This window comes from Manis pentadactyla, chromosome 3, assembly GCF_030020395.1.
Source record: "Manis pentadactyla isolate mManPen7 chromosome 3, mManPen7.hap1, whole genome shotgun sequence".
Taxonomy (NCBI): domain Eukaryota; kingdom Metazoa; phylum Chordata; class Mammalia; order Pholidota; family Manidae; genus Manis; species Manis pentadactyla.
In genome coordinates this window covers 88,357,140-88,379,928 of record NC_080021.1, presented here as the reverse complement: position 1 = coordinate 88,379,928, position 22,789 = coordinate 88,357,140, and the positions used below count along the sequence as shown (strand labels likewise).

At 38.0% G+C, this 22,789-nt stretch overlaps 1 protein-coding gene across 3 annotated transcripts in view; it reads right to left on the bottom strand.

Annotated features, from left to right (window-relative positions):
- Nucleotides 1–22,789, bottom strand: part of PRKDC (protein kinase, DNA-activated, catalytic subunit) — a 214,933-nt gene that overhangs the window by 186,820 nt on the left and 5,324 nt on the right. For all 3 annotated transcript variants that reach the window (XR_005032648.2, XM_036925479.2, XM_057498091.1), the window contains exons 5-11: nucleotides 22,330–22,438; nucleotides 21,796–21,908; nucleotides 21,608–21,707; nucleotides 17,790–17,845; nucleotides 17,679–17,709; nucleotides 17,021–17,178; nucleotides 78–224 (exon numbers count right to left, since the gene is read on the bottom strand). Coding sequence is in view for 2 of the 3 variants with exons in the window: in XM_036925479.2 (XP_036781374.2) it covers nucleotides 78–224; nucleotides 17,021–17,178; nucleotides 17,679–17,709; nucleotides 17,790–17,845; nucleotides 21,608–21,707; nucleotides 21,796–21,908; nucleotides 22,330–22,438 (714 nt within the window). In the remaining variant the exon portion in view is untranslated. The remainder of the gene's footprint in view (nucleotides 1–77; nucleotides 225–17,020; nucleotides 17,179–17,678; nucleotides 17,710–17,789; nucleotides 17,846–21,607; nucleotides 21,708–21,795; nucleotides 21,909–22,329; nucleotides 22,439–22,789) is intronic.

The following is a 22,789-nucleotide window of genomic DNA, read 5'->3' as shown; positions in this document are numbered from 1 at the left end:
ATTCAAAAATGCAATAATTATATTCCTTTAAACACTCAAATGAAACTAAAAAGATATGGGTAAATTAATGACCATACTCCTGCAAAAAGTCCATATCCACGAATGGCAATGGATAAGTCCTTGCTGTTTGAATCCACATTCTTGATAATTCCATAAAACTGCTCCATAAAGTACTGCAGTTTACTTTTATGCATTTCTGCATCTTTTGCCACCATAAGAGAAACCTGCAATTACATATTTACTTGTTAAAAATATTTAATAGCAAAAGCAAAGGATCTGTACAAACATAAAGACTAAAATTATTTAGATATTATCAATGTATTGTTATAATTCCATATAGTTGCTTTTACTCTATTCATACCAACCACTGTTTCCATTTGCTTAGTCTCCATCAAGTCCAGAAATGACATTCTCTTAAATAATAATTATATATGTTATAACATGTGATGCATTTTTTCCTAGAGAAAGGGTCTGAAAGAGACCAGGGAAATGCAGGAAAACATATGCACACACACACACAAGCACACACACAAAAGCAGATTTTTAAATTAAGGTTCCCTGATGAAGTAGAAAGTTCTTTAGGACTCATCTGTGACTCACAGGGTGACACAGAGTTGTGCAGGCCCACGGACCAGAAAGTGCAGAATTTATCAACAGACTGGGTGCCTCATTAAGGGCAACACAAAAGAGTTCAAAACAATCCGAAAGACCAAGCATCTCATTTTCAGAAAAATAAACTACAAGCAATAATTAAATTAGGTGAGGCAAGGGAAATAAGAACTATTTATTTGATAAGTAAGTAGGATCACTATCTACCAAACTAAGTGGCAATAGCCTGAATGCAAGAACACAGTGTTCAAAACATTCCCAATTTCAGGGCAGACTGTGAAAGACAAGAATGGAAAGAATCTAAGTATTTATGTCCTTCCAGGCACTTTGCTCCCCATTTACTTTACAAGAATGGGACATCATACACACTGCTTCACAATTTCTTTTCTCAAGCATATCATGAACATGTTACTGAAGAAGCACACAAACATCATTTTACTTAATTACAGAGTAGTCTTCATTGAATATACTATAATATTTACACATTTGGAATTTCTAATTTTTTATTATTGTACTTTCAAGAAACATCCTTTTTAGCCAATTGTTTTCTTCATAGAGCAGCAAAAACTTGGAAACAATTACCCAACAGTAGACAATAGGTTAAAACATTTGACTCATAAATATAATGATAGAGATCAGCTATGTTGCCATTAATAAGTAATCAAGTAGATTTCAATGTGCTAACAGGAAATACCCAATACTGTGGAAAATCTTAAGGCTACAGAAATTATGAATACTCCTTTATGTGGAGAGGTCTCTCTTTCTCCCTCCCCATTCTCACCCTCTGAAGGAAATTTTAACAGTTCATTCTCTGTACTCTTCTATACTGTTTTAATTGTATGGTACTACTAACCTGCAATGTTTTTCACAAGAACTTTATATAAAGTTGAATTAAAAAAGAATAATTTCTTTCCCACAAGAGTAATGTTTAAATTTAAAAATGCACATAAAATAGTTAAAGCAATAATGGAATGAAGGAAGAAGCTGGAGGGCACCCTCTACCTAATTTCAGGACATAACATAAAGCTAGAGTAATCAAGACGGTGAGAAACTGACATTAAGAGCAGATAAAAAGTGAACACAACAAAACAGGTCCACAAACAGACCCACACAAGAGGCCAACTGATTGTTGACAAGGGTACCAAAGTAAGTCAATGGAGAAAAAAGAGTCTTTTCAACAAACAGTGCCCAAACCAAAATATGGGAGAAAAAAAAAAATCAACTTCAACCCTTACACTATGCACTACAACTAACTGAAAATGGATTATAGACCTAAACTACCTTCTTCCTTCTGGAAGAAAACCAGAAAGAAATGTCCACAAACGTGGGATAGACAAAAAACTTCTTAAGTAGGACACACAAAGAGGAAGCAGATAGAAAATTGGTAAATAGGACTTAATTTTTTAAACTTCTGCCCTTTGAAAGATACTATTAAAAAAATGAAAAGGTAAGAGAAAGCAAACTATTTGTAATATTTTTAGAAAAAGACTTACATCCAAATTATGTAGAGAACTCTTAAACTCATTAATAAAAACACATACAATCAAATTTTAAAATGAGCAAACTAACTGAACAAATACTTCACAAGATAAAAGAATGGCTAACAACTACAGGCAAAAAAAGATCACTATCAACAGTTACCACAGGAATTCAAATTAAACTGCAATAGGATAACATCATACACCAATTAGAAGGGCTAATGTTAAAAAGACCAACAGTGCTAGGTGTCGATGAGGACGTGGGGTGACAGATTCCCTTGTATTGCTGGTAGTAATGTAAAATGGCAGAGCCAGTTTGGAAAAGAGGTCAGCAGTTTCTATTATAGTCTAATACATACCTGCTATAGGACCAAGCAATCCCACTTCAAGAAATGAAAACTTGTCCACAAAAATATTTGGTCTCAAATATTCTTATTTTATTTAAAATAGATCCAAACTGGAAACAACCCAACGCCCATAAACCAACTGCAGTATATCCTTACTACAGAGTATTACCTGCGCAACAGTTCAAAGAGGGCTTCAAGGGATAACTGGCAAATTTAAGGGCCATTTCAGCCCACTGGTTCAGGAAGTGGAGACAGGCACGCAGCCAGGAAGCAGGAAACAGCTCTTTCCTCCCCCCAGGCACCAGTACCACTCCCCTGCAACCCCCGACATTGCTTCAGGGGCTGAGCAGCTGCAGAGAGTAGAGCTTCCAGACACTTGAGGGCGCCATACACAAATATAAAATGCGAAAGGAACCTGGTTCAGAGTAAAATTAATATAACCCCTGAGAAACATGACATGGACCTCATGACTCTTCACGAAAGAGAGTTCAAAATAAAAATAATTAACGTGCTAATGCAGGTATGGAAAGATATTCAAGAACTCAGGAATGAATTCCGGTTGGAGATCCAATCATTGAAGAGCACAATGGAGGGTATTAAAAGCAGACTGGATACAGTGGAGGAGACGATAAATCAAATAGAAACTAGAGAAGAGGAATACAAAGAAGCTGAGGCACAAATAGAAAAAAAGATGTGTAAGAATGAAAGAATATTGAGACAACTGTGTGACCAATCCAAACAGAACAATACTCACATTATAGGGACACCAGAAGAAGGAGAGAGAAAAAGGGATACAAAGTGTCTTTGAGGAGGTAGTTGCTGAAAATTTCCCCAGTCTGGGGAAGGAGATAGTCTCTCAGGCCATGGAGATCCACAGATCTCACAACACAAGGGACCCAAGGAAAACAACACCAACACATATAGTAATTAAAATGGCAAAGATCAAAGATAAAGACAGACTATTAAAAGCAGCCAGAGAGAGAAATAAGATCACATACAATGGAATGCCCATCAGGCTAACATCAGACTTCTCAGCAGAAACCTTACAGGCCAGAAGGGAGTGGCATGATGTATTTAAAGCAACGAAGCACAAGGGCCTGGAACCAAGATTACTTTATCCAGCAAGATTATCATTTAAATTTGAAGGAGGGATTAAACAATTTCCAGATAAGCAAAAGCTGAGAGAATTTACCTCCCACAAACCATCTCTATAGACTATTTTGGAGGGACTGCTATAGATGGAAGTGTTCCTAAGCTTTACTAGCTGTCACCAGAGGTAACAGAACCACAGTAAAGAAAGTAGAAGAGCTAATTACTAAGCAAATGCAAAATTAAATTAACTATCCCCAAACTCAATCAAGGGATAGACAAAGAGTACAGAATATGATACCCAATATATAAAGAATGGAGGAGGAAGAAAAAGGAGGAGAAAAAGAAAAGAACCCTTAGATTGTGTTTGTAATAGCATATTAACTGAGTTAAGTTAGACTCTTAGATAGTAAGGAAGGTAACCTTGAACCTTTGATAACCATGAATCTAAAGTGTGCAATGGCAATAAGTACATACCTATTGATAATCACGCTAAATGTAAATGGACTGAATGCACCAATCAAAAGACATACAGTCACTGAATGGATAAAAAACAAGACCCATCTATATGCTGCCTACAAGAGACTGACTTTAAATCCAAAGACATACATAGACTAAAAGTGAAGGGATGGAAAAAGATATTTCATGCAACTAATAGAGAGAAAAAAGCAGGAGTTGTAGTACTTGTATCACACAAAATAGACTTCAAAACAAAGAAAGTCACAAGAGACAAAGAAGGACATTACATAATGATAAAGGGGTTAATCTGACAAGAAGATACAACCATTATAAATATCTATGCTGCCAACACAGGAGCACAACTGAATTAAAAGGGGAAATAGAATTCAATGCATTCATTCTAGGAGACTCCAACACTCCACTAACTCTGAAGGACAGATCAACAAGACAGAAAATAAATAAGGACACAGAGGCACTGAACAACACATTAGAACAGATGGACCTAACAGACATCTACAGAACTCTACACCCAAAAGCAACAGAATACACATTCTTCTCAAGTGCCCATGGACCATTTTCCAGGAGAGATCATATACTAGGCCACAAAAAGAGACTCAGTAAATTCAAAAAGTTTGAAATTGTACCAACCAGTTTCTCAGACCACAAAGGTATGAAACTAGAAATAAATTACGCAAAGAAAACGAAAAACCCCACAAACACATGGCGGCTTCACAACATGCTGCTAAATAACCAATGGATCAATGACCAAATAAAAACAGAGATCAAGCAATATATAGAGACAAATGACAACAATAATTCAACATTGCAAAATCTGTGGGACACAGTGAAGGCTATGTTAACAGGAAAGTATATTGCAATACAGGTCTACTTCAGGAAAGAAGAACTATCACAATTAAAAAAACTAGAAAAGAAGCACAAATGAGGCTCAAAGTCAGTAGAATGAGGGACATAATAAAGATTAGAGCATAAATAAATAAAATCGAGAAGAATAAAACAACAGAAAGAATCAATAAAAGCAAGAGCTGGTCCTTCGAGAAATAAACAAAATAGATAAACCGCTAGCCAGACTTATCAAGAAAAAAAGAGTCTACACACATAAACAGAATCAGAAATGAGAAAGGAAAAATCACTATGGACAACACAGAAATACAAAGAATTATGAGAGAAAACTATTAAAAATTATATGCCAACAAACTGGATAACCTAGAAGAAATGGACAACTTTCTAGAAAAATACAACCTTCCAAGGCTGATCAAGGAAGAAACAGAAAATCTGAACAGACCAATTACCACCAACGAAATTGAACTGGTGATCAAAAAACTACCTAAGAACAAAACACCTGGACCAGATGGTTCACCGCTGAATTTTATCAAATATTTAGTGAAGACCTATACCCATCCTCCTTAAAGTTTTCCAAAGAGTACAAGAAGAGGGAATATTTCCAAACTCCTTCTATGAGGCCAGCATCACTCTAATACCAAAACCAGGCAACACCACCACAAAAAAAAGAAAATTACAGACCAATATACCTGATGAACATAGATGCAAAAATATTCAACAAAATATTAGCAAACCGAATTAAAAAATACATAAAAAAGATCATCCATCATGATCAACTAGGATTTATTCCAGGGATGCAAGGATGGTACAAGATTCGAAAATCCATCAACATCATCCACCACATCAACAAAAAGGACAAAAACCACATGATCATCTCCATAGATGCTGAAAAAGCATTCGACAAAATTCAACATCCATTCATGATAAAAACTCTCAAGAAAATGGGTACAGAGGACAAGTACCTCAATGTAATAAAGGCCATATATGACAAACCCACAACCAACATCATACTTAACAGCGAGAAGCTGAAAGCTTTTACTTTATGATCAGGAATAAGACAAGGACACCCACTTTCCACACTTCTATTCAACATAGTACTGGAGGTCTTAGCCATGGCAATCAGACAACATAAAGAAATAAAAGGAGTGGGGGCGGAAGATGGCGGCGTGAATAGAGCAGCGGAAATCTCCTCCCAAAACAACATATATCTATGAAAATATAACAAAGACAACCCTTCCTAGAATAAAGATCAGAGGACACAGGACAATATCCAGACCACATCCACACCTGAGAGAACCCAGTGCCTCGCGAAGGGGGTAAGATACAAGCCCCGGCCCCGCGGGAGCCAAGCGCCCCTCCCCCCAGCTCCCGGCGGGAGAGGAGCAGGCAGAGCGGGAGGGAGACGGAGCCCAGGGCTGCCGAACACCCAGCCCCAGCCATTCGGGCCAGAGTGCAGGGCCCTCGATACTGGGAAAACAGGGTAGCAAGAACAGTGAGCAGGCACTGGAGGCTGGGCGACAGAGGACATAAGAAAAGCGCGCGACCATTTTTTTTTTCTTTTTTGCTTTTTTGCTGCTTTGTTTTGGCGAGTGCTTTTTGGAAGTCTTAAAGGGACAGGGACCCCAATACTAGGGAAACAGGGCAGAAAGACCGGTGAGCAGAGGCCTGAGGCTGGCACCGGAGAATAAAGAAAAACGAACGACCACCTTTTTTTTTTAATTAAAAATTTTTTTTTTTTTTTAATTAAAAAAATTTTTTTCTTGTTTTTTTTTTGTGGTCGTTGTTTTGTTTTGGCGGGTGCTTTTTGGAAGTCTTAAAGGGGCAGGGCGGGTCACTTAATCCAGAGGTAGGGAATCCGGGATCTCTGGGCACTCTAACCCCTGGGCTGCAGGGAGCAGGGAGGCCCCTTACGGAGATAAATAGCCTCCCAGCAGCTCCTGCTCCAACGCGACTCCACCATTTTCGAGTAGCTGCCCGAGCCAGGCCACGCCCACAGCAACAGCGGAGATTAACTCCATAGCAGCCGGGCAGGAAGCAGAAACCCTGTCTGCGCGCAGCTGCGCAGCACAAGCCACTAGAGGCCGCTGTTCTCCCAGGAGAGGAGGGCCACAAACCAACAAGAAAGGAAGTCCTTCCAGCCGTCACTCGTCCCAGTTCTGCAGACTATTCCTATCACCATGAAAAGGCAAAGCTACAGGCAGACAAAGATCACAGAGACAACACCAGAGAAGGAGACAGACCTAACCAGTCTTCCTGACAAAGAATTCAAAATAAGAATCATAAACATGCTGACAGAGATGCAGAGAAATACGCAAGAAAAATGGGATGAAGTCCGGAAAGAGATCACAGATGCCAGAAAGGAGATCGCAGAAATGAAACAAACTCTGGAAGGGTTTATAAGCAGAATGGATAGAATGCAAGAGGCCATTGATGGAATTGAAATCAGAGAACAGGAACGCATAGAAGCTGACATAGAGAGAGACAAAAGGATCTCCAGGAATGAAACAATATTAAGAGAACTGTGTGACCAATCCAAAAGGAACAATATCCGTATTATAGGGGTCCCAGAAGAAGAAGAGAGAGGAAAAGAGATGGAAAGTATCTTAGAAGAAATAATTGCTGAAAACTTCCCCACACTGGGGGAGGAAGTAATCGAACAGACCACGGAAATACACAGAACCCCCAACAGAAAGGATCCAAGAAGGGCAACACCAAGACACATAATAATTAAAATGGCAAAGATCAAGGACAAAGAAAGAGTGTTAAAAGCAGCTAGAGAGAAAAAGGTCACCTATAAAGGGAAACCCATCAGGCTAACGTCAGATTTCTCAACAGAAACCCTACAGGCCAGAAGAGAATGGCATGATATATTTAATACAATGAAACAGAAGGGCCTTGAACCAAGGATACTGTATCCAGCACGACTATCATTCAAATATGACGGTGGGATTAAACAATTCCCAGACAAACAAAAGCTGAGGGAATTTGCTTTCCACAAACCACCTCTACAGAACATCTTACAGGGACTGCTCTAGATGGGAGCACTCCTAGAAGGAGCACAGCACAAAACACCCAACATATGAAGAATCGAGGAGGAGGAACAAGAAGGGAGAGAAGAAAAGAATCTCCAGATAGTGTATATAACAGCTCAATAAGCGAGCTAAGTTAGGCAGTAAGATACTAAAGAGGCTAACCTTGAACCTTTGGTAACCACGAATTTAAAGCCTGCAATGGCAATAAGTACATATCTTTCAATAGTCACCCTAAATGTTAATGGGTTGAATGCACCAATCAAAAGACACAGAGTAACAGAATGGATAAAAAAGCAAGACCCATCTATATGCTGCTTACAAGAAACTCACCTCAAACCCAAAGACATGTACAGACTAAAAGTCAAGGGATGGAAAAACATATTTCAAGCAAACAACAGTGAGAAGAAAGCAGGGGTTGCAGTACTAATATCAGACAAAATAGACTTCAAAACAAAGAAAGTAACAAGAGATAAAGAAGGACACTACATAATGATAAAGGGCTCAGTCAAACAAGAGGATATAACCATTCTAAATATATATGCACCCAACACAGGAGCACCAGCATATGTGAAACAAATACTAACAGAACTAAAGGGGGATATAGACTGCAATGCATTCATTCTAGGAGACTTCAACACACCACTCACCCCAAAGGATAGATCCACTGGGCAGAAAATAAGTAAGGACACGGAAGCACTGAACAACACAGTAGAGCAGATGGACCTAATAGACATCTATAGAACTCTACATCCAAAAGCAGCGGGATATACATTCTTCTCAAGTGCACATGGAACATTCTCCAGAATAGACCACATACTAGGCCACAAAAAGAGCCTCAGAAAATTCCAAAAGATTGAAATCCTACCAACCAACTTTTAAGACCACAAAGGCATAAAACTAGAAATAAACTGTACAAAGAAAGCAAAGAAGCTCACAAACACATGGAGGCTTAACAACACGCTCCTAAATAATCAATGGATCAATGACCAAATCAAAATGGAGATCCAGCAATATATGGAAACAAATGACAACAACAACACTAAGCCAAAACTTCTGTGGGACACAGCAAAAGCAGTCTTAAGAGGAAAGTATATAGCAATCCAAGCATATTTAAAAAAGGAAGAGCAATCCCAAATGAATGGTCTAATGTCACAATTATCGAAATTGGAAAAAGAAGAACAGATGAGGCCTAAGGTCAGCAGAAGGAGGGACATAATAAAGATCAGAGAAGAAATAAATAAAATTGAGAAGAATAAAACAATAGCAAAAATCAATGAAACCAAGAGCTGGTTCTTCGAGAAAATAAACAAAATAGATAAGCCTCTAGCCAGACTTATTAAGAAGAAAAGAGAGTCAACACAAATCAACAGTATCAGAAACGAGAAAGGAAAAATCACGACGGACCCCACGGAAATGCAAAGAATTATTGGAGAATACTATGAAAACCTATATGCTAACAAGCTGGGAAACCTAGGAGAAATGGACAACTTCCTAGAAAAATATAACCTTCCAAGATTGACCCAGGAAGAAACAGAAAATCTAACCAGACCAATTACCAGCAATGAAATTGAAGAGGTAATCAAAAAACTACCAAAGAACAAAACCCCCGGGCCAGATGGATTTACCTCGGAATTTTATCAGACATACAGGGAAGACATAATACCCATTCTCCTTAAAGTTTTCCAAAAAATAGAGGAGGAGGGGATACTCCCAAACTCATTCTATGAAGTTAACATCACCCTAATACCAAAACCAGGCAAAGACCCCACCAAAAAAGAAAACTACAGACCAATATCCCTGATGAACGTAGATGCAAAAATACTCAACAAAATATTAGCAAACCGAATTCAAAAATACATCAAAAGGATCATACACCATGACCAAGTGGGATTCATCCCAGGGATGCAAGGATGGTACAACATTCGAAAGTCCATCAACATCATCCACCACATCAACAAAAAAAAAGACAAAAACCACATGATCATCTCCATAGATGCTGAAAAAGCATTTGACAAAGTTCAACATCCATTCATGTTAAAAACTCTCAGCAAAATGGGAATAGAGGGCAAGTACCTCAACATAATAAAGGCCATCTATGATAAACCCACAGCCAACATTATATTGAACAGCGAGAAGCTGAAAGCATTTCCGCTGAGATCGGGAACTAGACAGGGATGCCCACTCTCTCCACTGTTATTTAACATAGTACTGGAGGTCCTAGCTACTGCAATCAGACAAAATAAAGAAATACAAGGAATCCAGATTGGTAAAGAAGAAGTTAAACTGTCACTATTTGCAGATGACATGATACTGTACATAAAAAACCCTAAAGACTCCACCCCAAAACTACTAGAACTGATATCGGAATACAGCAAAGTTGCAGGATACAAAATCAACACACAGAAATCTGTGGCTTTCCTATATACTAACAATGAAACAACAGAAAGAGAAATCAGGAAAACAACTCCATTCACAATTGCATCAAAAAAAATAAAATACCTAGGAATAAACCTAACCAAAGAAGTGAAAGACTTATACTCTGAAAACTACAAGTCACTCTTAAGAGAAATTAAAGGGGACACTAACAGATGGAAACTCATCCCATGCTCGTGGCTAGGAAGAATTAATATCGTTAAAATGACCATCCTGCCCAAAGCAATATACAGATTTGATGCAATCCCTATGAAACTACCAGCAACATTCTTCAATGAACTGGAACAAATAATTCAAAAATTCATATGGAAACACCAAAGACCCCGAATAGCCAAAGCAATCCTGAGAAAGAAGAATAAAGTAGGGGGGATCTCACTCCCCAACTTCAAGCTCTACTATAAAGCCATAGTAATCAAGACAATTTGGTACTGGCGCAAGAGCAGAGCCACAGACCAATGGAACAGACTAGAGAATCCAGACATTAACCCAGACATATATGGTCAATTAATATTTGATAAAGGAGCCATGGACATACAATGGGGAAATGACAGTCTCTTCAACAGGTGGTGCTGGCAAAACTGGACAGCTACATGTAGGAGAATGAAACTGGACCATTGTCTAACCCCATATACAAAAGTAAACTCAAAATGGATCAAAGACCTGAATGTAAGCCATGAAACCATTAAACTCTTGGAAGAAAACATAGGCACAAACCTCTTAGACATAAACATGAGTGACCTCTTCTTGAACATATCTCCCCGGGCAAGGAAAACAACAGCAAAAATGAGTAAGTGGGACTATATTAAGCTGAAAAGCTTCTGTACAGCAAAAGACACCATCAATAGAACAAGAAGGATCCCTACAGTATGGGAGAATATATTTGAAAATGACACATCCGATAAAGGCTTGACGTCCAGAATATATAAGGAGCTCTCACGCCTCAACAAACAAAAAACAAATAACCCAAATAAAAAATGGGCAGAGGAACTGAAGAGACAGTTCTCCAAAAAAGAAATACAGATGGCCAACAGACACATGAAAAGATGCTCCACATCGCTAATTATCAGAGAAATGCAAATTAAAACTACAATGAGGTATCACCTCACACCAGTAAGGATGGCTGCCATCCAAAAGACAAACAACAACAAATGTTGGCGAGGCTGTGGAGAAAGGGGAACCCTCCTACACTGCTGGTGGGAATGTAAGTTAGTTCAACCATTGTGGAAAGCAGTATGGAGGTACATCAAAATGCTCAAAACAGACTTACCATTTGACCCAGGAATTCCACTCCTAGGAATTTACCCTAAGAACGCAGCAATCAAGTTTGAGAAAGACAGATGCACCCCTATGTTTATTGCAGCACTATTTACAATAGCCAAGAATTGGAAGCAACCTAAATGTCCATCAATAGATGAATGGATAAAGAAGATGTGGTACATATACACAATGGAATACTACTCAGCCATAAGAAAAGGGCAAATCCAATCATTTGCAGCAACATGGATGGAGCTGGAGGGTATTATGCTCAGTGAAACAAGCCAAGCGGAGAAAGAGAAATACCAAATGATTTCACTTATCTGTGGAATATAAGAACAAAGGAAAAACTGAAGGAACAAAACAGCAGCAGAATCACAGAACTCAAGAATGGACTAACAGGTACCAAAGGGAAAAGGACTGGGGAGGATGGGTGGGTAGGGAGGGATAAGGGGGGGAGAAGTAGGGGGGTATTATGATTAACATGCATGGGGGGGTAGGAGAAAAGGGAGGGCTGTACAACACAGAGAAGGCAAGTAGTGATTCTACAACATTTTGCTATGCTGATGGACAGTGACTGTAAAGGGGTTTATAGGGGAGAGGCTAGTAAACATAATATTCGTCATGTAAGTGTAGATTAGTGATAGAAAAAAAAAAAAAGGGCAGTTTCTGTGTGGTAACCTCCAACGAGTTCTACACAAGGGTATAAAGGGCATATAAAAGTGTAGGCAAAGGGTCTGTTTGTGTTTATACAGAGGATCAAAGCCTAATTGGGCTACCCCGAAAATGAACTAAGATACGATATGAAAAAGAACTTCCAACATCTGCACTCTCTGGAAGACTCATGCCAGAAGATGATCATCAAAAAACCCCAACAAAGATCCACGCACTGCTACAGCTGTAGATGCACTCATCCCACCAGTTCCTGGACTTGCCATGGGAATGAGGAAGGAGATATCTAAGCTGGCCTGTGCATACAGTAAAACAACAAAATTGGACTGGATCTATACTGTTGGTACTCAACCAAGAATTTGGAGAAGTGCAAATTGTAGCGCTCCAAAGTCTTACAACTACAAACTATTTACTGTTAAAAGAACATATGGCATGTGAACAGTCCCCAGGAATGGGTTGTTTTAATTTGTCTGATTTCTCTCAGACTGTTCAAGTTCAGTTGGACAATATCCACCATATCATAGATTTCACAAATCATTCACAAATGCCTAAGGTGCCTAACTGGTTTTCTTGGTTTCACTGCAGATGGCTGGTAATTACAGATATGCTTTGGTTATGTAACTATACTCCTATTATGTTAATGTGTGTGTGCAATTTAAGTAGTAGCTTAAAACCTGTACATGCTGAAGTTACTCTACAAGAAGATATATCAAAGAAATAATCAATCTTCCCATGTTTTCTTCCGCCTGCTACTTCTATACCTTTTCTTCTTCCTTCCTAATTACAACCCTTAAATAGAATTCGTGCCTCATATCAAATTTACCGAGTATCATAATTCTTCCAAGTGGTAAAGATACCTCAAGACAAATGCTGGGCATAGAAGCCACAGGGCATAAATATGCAAAGAAGTAAAAAGCTAACCATTTCAAACAATAAGGCTTCTCTCTCACTTACCAACTTCACATTTCCCTGTATGGCCCCGGAAGATGACTGGTTAGCCAGAGACGGGTAAGATTCCTCAAGGGAGGAACAACCTAAGACAGGCACAGTCGCAGGGGGGCCATCAGGTGAGAAATTGGGGATCAACAGAGGTGAGGCTTAGAACCTCACCCCCCCGTTCTGAGAGAAATGTTCTGCATACGTGGATGTTTTATTGCCCTGGTCTAGCTTGGATTAACACATAGTCTACAGGCACACACCTGATCATCTACATGTGCTCTCTTACAACACTAAACTATGTTTTCTACCTTTATCTTGTATCTACCTACCACTTCAGCATTTTATTAAAAATAATAATAATAAAGAGAGAAATGTGGTATCCACATATAAATCAAGTATAAAAACCAAATGAGTATTCATATTTGAACTGACTGTTTAGAGTTCATAATGCATGAGCAAAACCGAAAGTTTCTGTGATGACTGCCCCTGTACTGTTCACTATGTAACTTATTCATTATGTAAGAATTTGTTCTACATGTAAAAACTTGTTTGTTATGCCTCAGAAGATTGGAGACTGACAAAAATTAGGCTTGGGGTGGATTAATGATGGTGCATTGAGCATTGACTCCCCTATACAGAATTTTATTGTCGTTAACAACCATTTGATCAATAAATATGAGAGATGCCCTCACAAAAAAAAAAAAAAAAAAGGACAGACTTCCAATGGTAAAATAAATTAGTAACCGGGATGTAATGTATAGCATAAGGAATATAGTCAAGATATTGTAACAGCCTGGTAGGGTGATAGCTGGAACCTAGAATTATGTATATAAATGTTCTACCACTGTGTTGTACACTTGAAACTCATGTAATGTAATACTGTGTGTCAACTACCCTTCAATAAAAAATAATTATTTAAAAAAAAAAAAAAAAAAAGAAAAGGCATCCAGATTGGTAAGGAGTAAGTTGAACTGTCACTGTTTGCAGATGACATGATATTGTACATAAAAAACCCTAAAGACTCCACTCCAAAACTACTAGAACTAATATCTGAATTCAGCAAAGTTGCAGGATACAAAATTAATACACAGAAATCTGTTGCATTCCTATACACTAATGATGAACTAGCAGAAAGAGAAATCAGGAAAACAATTCCATTCACAATTGAATCAAAAAGAATAAAATACCTAGGAATAAACCTAACCAAGGAAGTGAAAAAGACCTATACCCTGAAAACTACAAGAAATTCCTAAGAGAAATTAAGGAAGATGCCAATAAATGGAAACTCATCCCATGCTCATGGATAGGAAGAATTAATATTGTCAAAATGGCCATCCTGCCCAAAGCAATCTATAGATTCAATGCAATTCCTATCAAAATACCAACAGCATTCTTCAACGAACTATAGAAAATCGTTCTAAAATTCATATGGAACCAGAAAAGACCTCGAACAGCCAAAGCAATTCTGAGAAGGAAGAATAAAGCTGGGGGAATTACGCTCCCCAACTTCAAGCTCTACTACAAAGCCACAGTAATCAAGACAATTTGGTACTGGCACAAGAACAGACCCACAGTCCAGCTGAACAGAATAGAGAGCCCTGATATAAACCCAACCATGTATGGTCAATTAATAAATGATAAAGGAGCCATGGATATACAATGGGGAAATGACAACCTCTTGTTGGCAAAACTGGACAGCTACATGCAAGAGAATGAAACTGGATTACTATTTAACCACATACACAAAAGTAAACTTAAAATGGATTAAAGACTTGAATGTAAGTCATGAAACCATAAAACTCTTAGAAGGTAACATAGGCCAACATCTCCTGAATATAAGCATGAGCAACTTCTTCCTGAACCAATCTCCTCGAACAAGGGAAACAAAAGCAAAATTGAACTCATGGGACTACATCAAACTAAAAAGTTTCTGTATGGCAAAGGACACCATCAACAGAACAAAAAGGCATCCTACAGTATGGGAGAATATATTTGTAAATGACATATCCGACAAGGTGTTAACATCCAAAATATATAAAGAACTTACACACCTCAACACCCAAAAAGCAAATAACCCGGTTAACAAATGGGCAGAGGACATGAAGAGACAATTCTCAAAAGAAGAAATTCAGATGGCCAACAGACACAGGAAAAGATGCTCCACATCACTAATCATCAGCGAAATGCAAATTAAAACGACAGTGAGATATCACCTCACACCAGTAAGGACGGCCAGCATAGAAAAGACTAAGAACAACAAATGCTGGCAAGGATGTGGAGAAAGGGGAACCCTCCTACTTCCCCAATCCTGGCTCTGATGCTCTGATCAGACCTGCTATCTGAGTAGTTTTCTTTCAGTCCTGTGGCCACCCATGAGACTGATCAATAACCAAGCTTTTTTCTGTAAATACTACAGAAGCTAATGGATCCTCTTGCATTTATTTTTCAAATGTGCATGGGGATGTAAGCTAGTTCAACCATTGTGGAAAGCAATATGGAGGTTCCTCAAAAAACTCAAAATAGAAATACCATTTAACATGGGAATCCCACTCCTTGGAATTTACCCAAAGAATAGAACTTCTCAGATTCAAAAAGACATATGCACCACTATGTTTATTGCAGCACTTTTTACAATAGCCAAGAAATGGAAGCAACCTAAGTGTCCATCCGTAGATGAATGGATAAAGAAGATGTGGTACATATACACAATGGAATACTATTCAGCCATAAGAAACAAACAAATCCTACCATTTGCAACATGGATGGAGCTGGAGGACATTATGCTCAGTGAAATAAGCCAGGTGGAGAAAGACAAATGCCAAATAATTTCCCTCATTTGTGGAGTATAACAATGAAGCAAAACTGAAGAAACAAAATAGCAGCAGACTCAAAGACTCCAAGAATGAACTAGTGTTTACCAAAGGGAAGGGGTGTGGGAGGGCAGGTGGGGAGGGAGGGTGAAGAGGACTCAGTGGTATTACGTTTAGTATACATGGTGTGGGGGATCACGGGGAGAAGTGTGTAGCACAGAGAAGGCACATAGTTGATCTGTGGCATCTTGCTGCACTGATGGACAGTGACTGCATTGGGATCTAGGTGGGTGGGGACTTGATAATAAGAGTAAATGTAGTAACCACATTAATTTTCATGTGAAACCTCCATAAGAGTGTATATCAATCATACTTTAATAAAAAATTAATTTAAAAAAATGTAACAGCCATTTATAACATTGCTCCAAAGAAAACTTCTGTTGTGACTCTTGTAGTTTCCCCTACAGCCAAGCCAAGCAGCCTACTGCCATAAGCCTACCTTGAACAGCAGATATTTTCAGACTCCTTGGATGCTCAGAACACAAACACAAGAATATCCTCCTTAGCCAACTAAGACACATTTCTAAACCTGGAGGCCCAAATTCTACAACCACATCATATCTAGATGGAAAACATAGAAGGGCAAATGTGATCTCCTTACAGTCATGAGAAACACATCTTATCTTAATATGACAGCTGACCCTCACCTCTTGGGAGATGTGGTTTCTCACTCCCACCTGGCTGCCCCTGGCTTAAAGGATCCCTGACCTTCCTTCCAACATCCTCATTGCCACCTTCATCCATTAGAGTCGCCCCAATCCTGGCTCTGATGCTCTGATCAGATCTGCTATCTGAGTAGTTTTCTTTCAGTCCTGTGGCCACCCATGAGGCTGATCAATAACCAAGCTTTTTTCTGTAAATACTACAGAAGCTGATGGATCCTCGTGCATTTATTTTTCAAATGTGCATGTGCAAGACTGGAATTTAAATTTTTGCATGGCAGTAGTATTTTAAAGTGAAAGTTGTATTTGTAGTACCTGTTTCAGAAAAGATTCCAGAGCCGAATATGCAGCCTTCTTCAACTCTATATTTATGTGGCTACACCACGTTGACAGCACTTCGAACAAAGAAATGTAGTTATCCAGAAGGCAGGTGCTGAACTGAGATGCATGCTGAGTAAATAAGCATAAGCCAGCTGCAATTGCAAAACCATTACATTTAAAACAGGACAGGAGAAGGCAGACAAAGAACTAAGAAAGCTTCAGGTAGACATCAAAATTAAAACTGTTCGTGAAGAGCCAGCATCATGACACTGTAATGATGCAGGGACCCTCACCAGAGTACTAATACCACCAAACTCCACTTCAATCTACAGGCCAATGACCCCCAAACCAAAGTTCAGAAGTAGGATCAGGGTTTATTTAGATCAAGTCAGAATCAAACAATCTGGATCTCCTGAAAGATGCTCTTAAGGTCATCTTTTTTTTTTTTAATCGTGCAATCTGAGTGTGACCATCTGACTGGAGTGCGTGTTGCTAGGAGCAAGTCTCCAAAAGCCTCCCTGTAAATAACTGCATGTGAAACACACATGAAAGACGTTAGCATACTTACTTTCATTTGTAGTTTAAGTGAAAGTTTACTCAAGACATTAATTTAATAATCTGAAATATTCTATACTTCATTATAGAATCTTACCTAAGGGCACCGCATATCTCCTCAGATCAATCTATTAAAAAAAAATTTACCATCAATATTTGATGACTGCAAATCTCAGCTGTGCAAGAGACAGAGTAATATGAATCCTACCTGAGGACAAATTGCCTTTAGGGCAAAATCAAAGATCTCCCTTGAAGTCTGGGGATCTGAGGGAAAAAAAAGCTTGTGTTACCAATTATAACAGCATCATCTGAGAAATCTCACCAACGACTTTACAGCAGCTTTAGTTCAGACAGCTTCACGTCTATATGAATCCCAACTGTCTCTTGTGAATTCAGAATTAACATACCTCATTCAATCCAGCTCAGAACTGCATGCCGTTATACAGCCCGAGGCAGGAAGAACTCTGGAATAACAAGTCCTACTCATCACTTACAAGCTATCGATCACCTCTCAGAGCCTGTTTTCTCACCTGTAAACAGGAACACTATACGCCTTCTTTTAGAGTTGTTAGGAGGATTAAACAAGGCTAAATACGTCATTTCTCTCCCAATATCCCATGCATTTACTGAATAACAGCATATGCCAAATTACAAATATGAATAAAATATGATCTTTGACCTTAGCAAACTTATTACCTAAGGGAATACTACCTGAAAGGGAAGATAAAACAGGCACACAACTATAATCTGAGGCTCTTATCCTGCCTGATGGATGGACATCACAATTATTCTGTAACTACTCCCACCAGTACTCCCTGCAGCTATCCAGAAATCATGTTTCATTCATCACTGAGGTCTCCGCCCTTGTGACAGTGACTTGCAAACAGCAGAGGCTCAAGAATTGTTTGCTCTGATTGCCAGGATTGATATACTTGAAAACAGAGCCCAGATATGATAGTAGATAGAGGGAGAAGGGGGTCAGAGAGGAATTAAGATGAGAGAAACATCAGCATGTATATAGGATAATGCCATAAAAGAAAATAAAAAATATCTACTTTGGAAATCAATATAATAAAAGATAAAATCAAAGTGTCAACAAAGCTGTGTTCCTTTCTAGGGAGCTTTTAGGGGGCTGTCTTCCCCAGATTTTCCAGTTAAAGGCCACTCACACTCCTTGGCTCATGGTCCCCTTCCATCTTCAGAGCCAGCAGTGGCTGGTTAAGTCTTTCTCACAGGGACACTCTGACATGACTCTGACTCTCAGGCCTCCCTCTCCCACGTTTAAGAGCCCTGTGATCATATGGGGCCCCCTGGATAATCTCCTTATGTCATGGTCAGCTGATTAGCAACTTTAACTGCATCAGCAACCTTGCTTCCCATTTACCTTGTGGTCCACATACTCACAGGTTCTAGGGGAGAGAATAAGAGCCTCCTTGGGGTGACTGTTCTGCCTATCACACTAGTTGTGCAACTTATGCAATTATTTAACTTGCTTTAGTTCTAGTTTTCTAATCTATAAAATAGACATACTATTACCTGTTTTAGTTATTACAGGAATTTTCCTTCCAACATGTTTATAATAATCTTTAGCCCATAGTAAATGAACAATGAGTATTATTTTTCTTGAATTATGTATGTTCACTGAAGATGTCAATTAATATGCCAAACAAATACAAGGACAAATAAGCAGTATTACCTCCCAACAGGGTCAAGTAACAAAATAAACATATAACCTGATAAATTAAAAGCACATTTTAGTCAGTGCTGTAACAGAGAGAAATACAGAAGCCAGAAGAAGTCACTACTCAGCTCAGGGGAATCATAAAGGCTTCATAACATAGGTGATCTTTGAACAAGAACTTGACGGAGTGGAAGCTGATAACAGGATATGGGAGAGATGAGAAAGAAGAGAGAGAAAGAGAAATCACAGGGCTACTCCAATATTCTTGGTAAGAGGTAATAAAGAAAGGATGAGTAGAAATATTAGATTCACACATATGAAATCGCTATTTTTGCAAAAAATCATTGATTTCAGAACTTAAAAATACAGGATATTAGAATTTCATAAGTTTCAACCTAATAAAAGCAAAAATAGGAGGTAAAGTATTTGCCTATTTGAGTAAAAATGGTAACAAAAACGAAGAAGAGGTTTTTTTCTTTTAAAGAATCTTTTAGAGCTAAAAATTTTATATGCCTTTTAAAAAGAAATGAGTTTCATAATGTTTATAATGTCACAGCTGTATTATCCTCAAAACCTTTAATTTTGAGGTACTATAGGAAAACACCATTGATAACTCTGAAGAAAGTATATTAAACAGAACTTAAAATTGGAAGGTAAGTATCTGCATCCACAGAAATACAAAATGCTGATCAAAGAAGACCTACATAAATGTAGAGATAGACTGTCTATGGATAGGAGAACTCAACATAGTAAATATGTCAAATAATACATAGTTTAATGTAGTGACTATCAACATCCAAGGAAAGCTTTTTGCAGACACAAATGTACTCTAAAATTTACATGGAAAAATACAGGCCATATAATACTAAAATGGTTTTGAAAAATAATAATAGAATGGGAGGATTTTACTCAACATTAGGCTTATTATATAATTAGTCAAAAAGACAGTGTGGTGATGGCAGGCAGGTAAAGAACAGAACAGAGAACTCAGAAATATATGCCCAGCTGACTTTTTACAAAGGCACAAAACAATTCAACAGTAATTTAGCAATGATGTTATGGATATGCACCAAAACTACAGGCAACAAAAGAAAAAATAAATTTTATTTTATGTGGACTTCATCAGGACAAAGAAAAGAATTTTTGTGCATCAAAGGACACAGTCAATAGAATAAAAAGGCAACTCATGGAATGGGAGAAAATATCTGCAAATCATGTATCTGATAAGGAATTGCTATCTAGGATATATAAAGAACTCCTACAACTTGACAACAAAAAGTCATATGATCTGATTAAGAAATGGGCAAAGGACTTGAACATAGGTTTCTCCAAAGAAGATATACAAATAGCCCATCAGCACTTGACATCAACACCTACTCATAAGGGAAATGCAAATCAAAATCATGAGATACCACTTCATACCCATTAGAATGGCTATTATCAAAAAAAACAGAAAATAAGTATTGGTGAGGATGTAGGGCAATTGAAACCTGTGGTGGTTGCTGGTGGTAATGTTAAACAGTTATCTGTAGAGAACGATATGGCAATTCCTCCAAAAATGCAGAATTACTATAAGTTCTAGCAATTACACTTCTCAGTACATAAACAAAAAAAAAAATGAAAGCAGGGACTCAAACAGATCTTTGTACACCCATTTTCCAAAAGCATTATTCATTATAGTCAAAAAGTAGAAACCACCCAAGTGTCTACTGATCGATGAATGAATAAACAAAATATAGTATATTCATATTATGGAATATTATTCCGCCTTAAAAAGGAAGGAAATTCTGACACAGGTCATTACAGGGATGAACCTTGAAGACATTACACTAAGTAAAAAAAAGCCAGTAACAAAAAGTTATGTACTACAGTCCATTAGTCCATTTATACAACCTTGAAATGACAAAATTCAAGATGGAGATAGATCATTAGAGGTTGCAAGAGGTGGGGAAGGGAGAGCGATGGCTATGGCTATGAAAGGGAAGCAGGGAGGATCCTCATAGTGAGGGACTATTCAGCACCTTGACTGAGGCAGTGCATACACAAATCTACATGTGATGAAATTTCATAGAATTAAATACACACACACAAATGTGCACACATCAAACTTGTGAATTTGAGTAAGGGCACTAGATTTTCTCAGTGTCAGTACTGTAGTTGTGCCCCTGTACTACAGTTTTGAAAGATGTCATCTCTAGGAGACACAGTAGAGGGATGTATGGAATCTCTGTATTATTTCTCACAACTTAGGTGAATTCACAATTGGTTAAGAGTTCAAAAAAATACACAGGTAATTCATTTAGACTTAGAGTTTTTGAATAAAGACAAGTGAAGTGAGGCAATACCTTCTTCCATGGATTTAGTGAAGTTACACATAAGTGAAGACAATCCCTTCAGACACCCTGCCACAACAGGTAGTTTAGGCTCTCTCACTGTTGATGTCATCTACAAGGAGAGTTTTAAGATGATTATCATGAAAAGAGAAAAATACAACCAAATCTATGGAGGCAAAATATCATAAAGTTTACCATACCTGGGTCTTGAGTTCACCGAGAAAAGCACGGAACAAATTTTCTGAATTATTTATCATCTCACAAGGATGAACTTCACCTAATACTCCTAGGAGTTCATATATTTTTTCTAAAACTGAAAAATAAATTTTAGACAAATGAAGGCCTAAGATTACATTTAATTAAAAATGTATGAAAAGAATATGAGAGGGTTTTTAGTTTCAAAGGTAATTTCACAATAATACAAAATATCTAGTTTTATGTGCTGGAATCTTTCCTGATAAGTTTTATGCAAATCCATTATTATAGACTAAGTCATATTTGACATGCATTGTGAGTTATCTATTTAAAGAAATTGTTTTGTAAAGATTAAAATTTTATAAGCAAAATCTTCACACATGGTTTTTGTTTGTTTCAATTTTGGTTTGCTCTCAGTAAAAAAAAGAGTCATCTGTAAAGTATATAATACCTTAGTAGGAAAAAACCTAATTTTTATACTAAATTTTTTAATGCTAATTTGTAAAAACACTTAAAAATAACATTTAAATGCACCTCACCTGTATCTGCTATTTTTGTTTTCAATGCAATTTCTCCATAGAATTTGCTAAATAATTCTCCAACTCTAAGTTCATCCATGAGTCTGGAACTTCTTAAAGTCTGAAGTAACTAAAAGAATACAAAGCAGCATTGTCTAAAGAGAAAAATAACTAAAGGCTTCACCTTCCTAAGTGTGTTTGTAGACAGCAAAGTTCCAGAATTATGTGTCTCTGTGGGATTTACAGTTGGCCTCTCAGCACTTTTACCTAGCCAGATTATTTGGGAGAGTGGTTAAGGTGGGCGGTGGAAGAACACAGGGGCTACAATGGGAGAAGAGGGTACAAGCTTCATTTTACACCCCCAAGGAACCAATGATAGGACCTGACCATTCTCTGAGAGGCGGTGAAGACAGGGACCAACTAGACCAAAAGGAATTCTCAAATTAAGATGCAAAAAGGAGATGCACCTGAGATGCAGGTA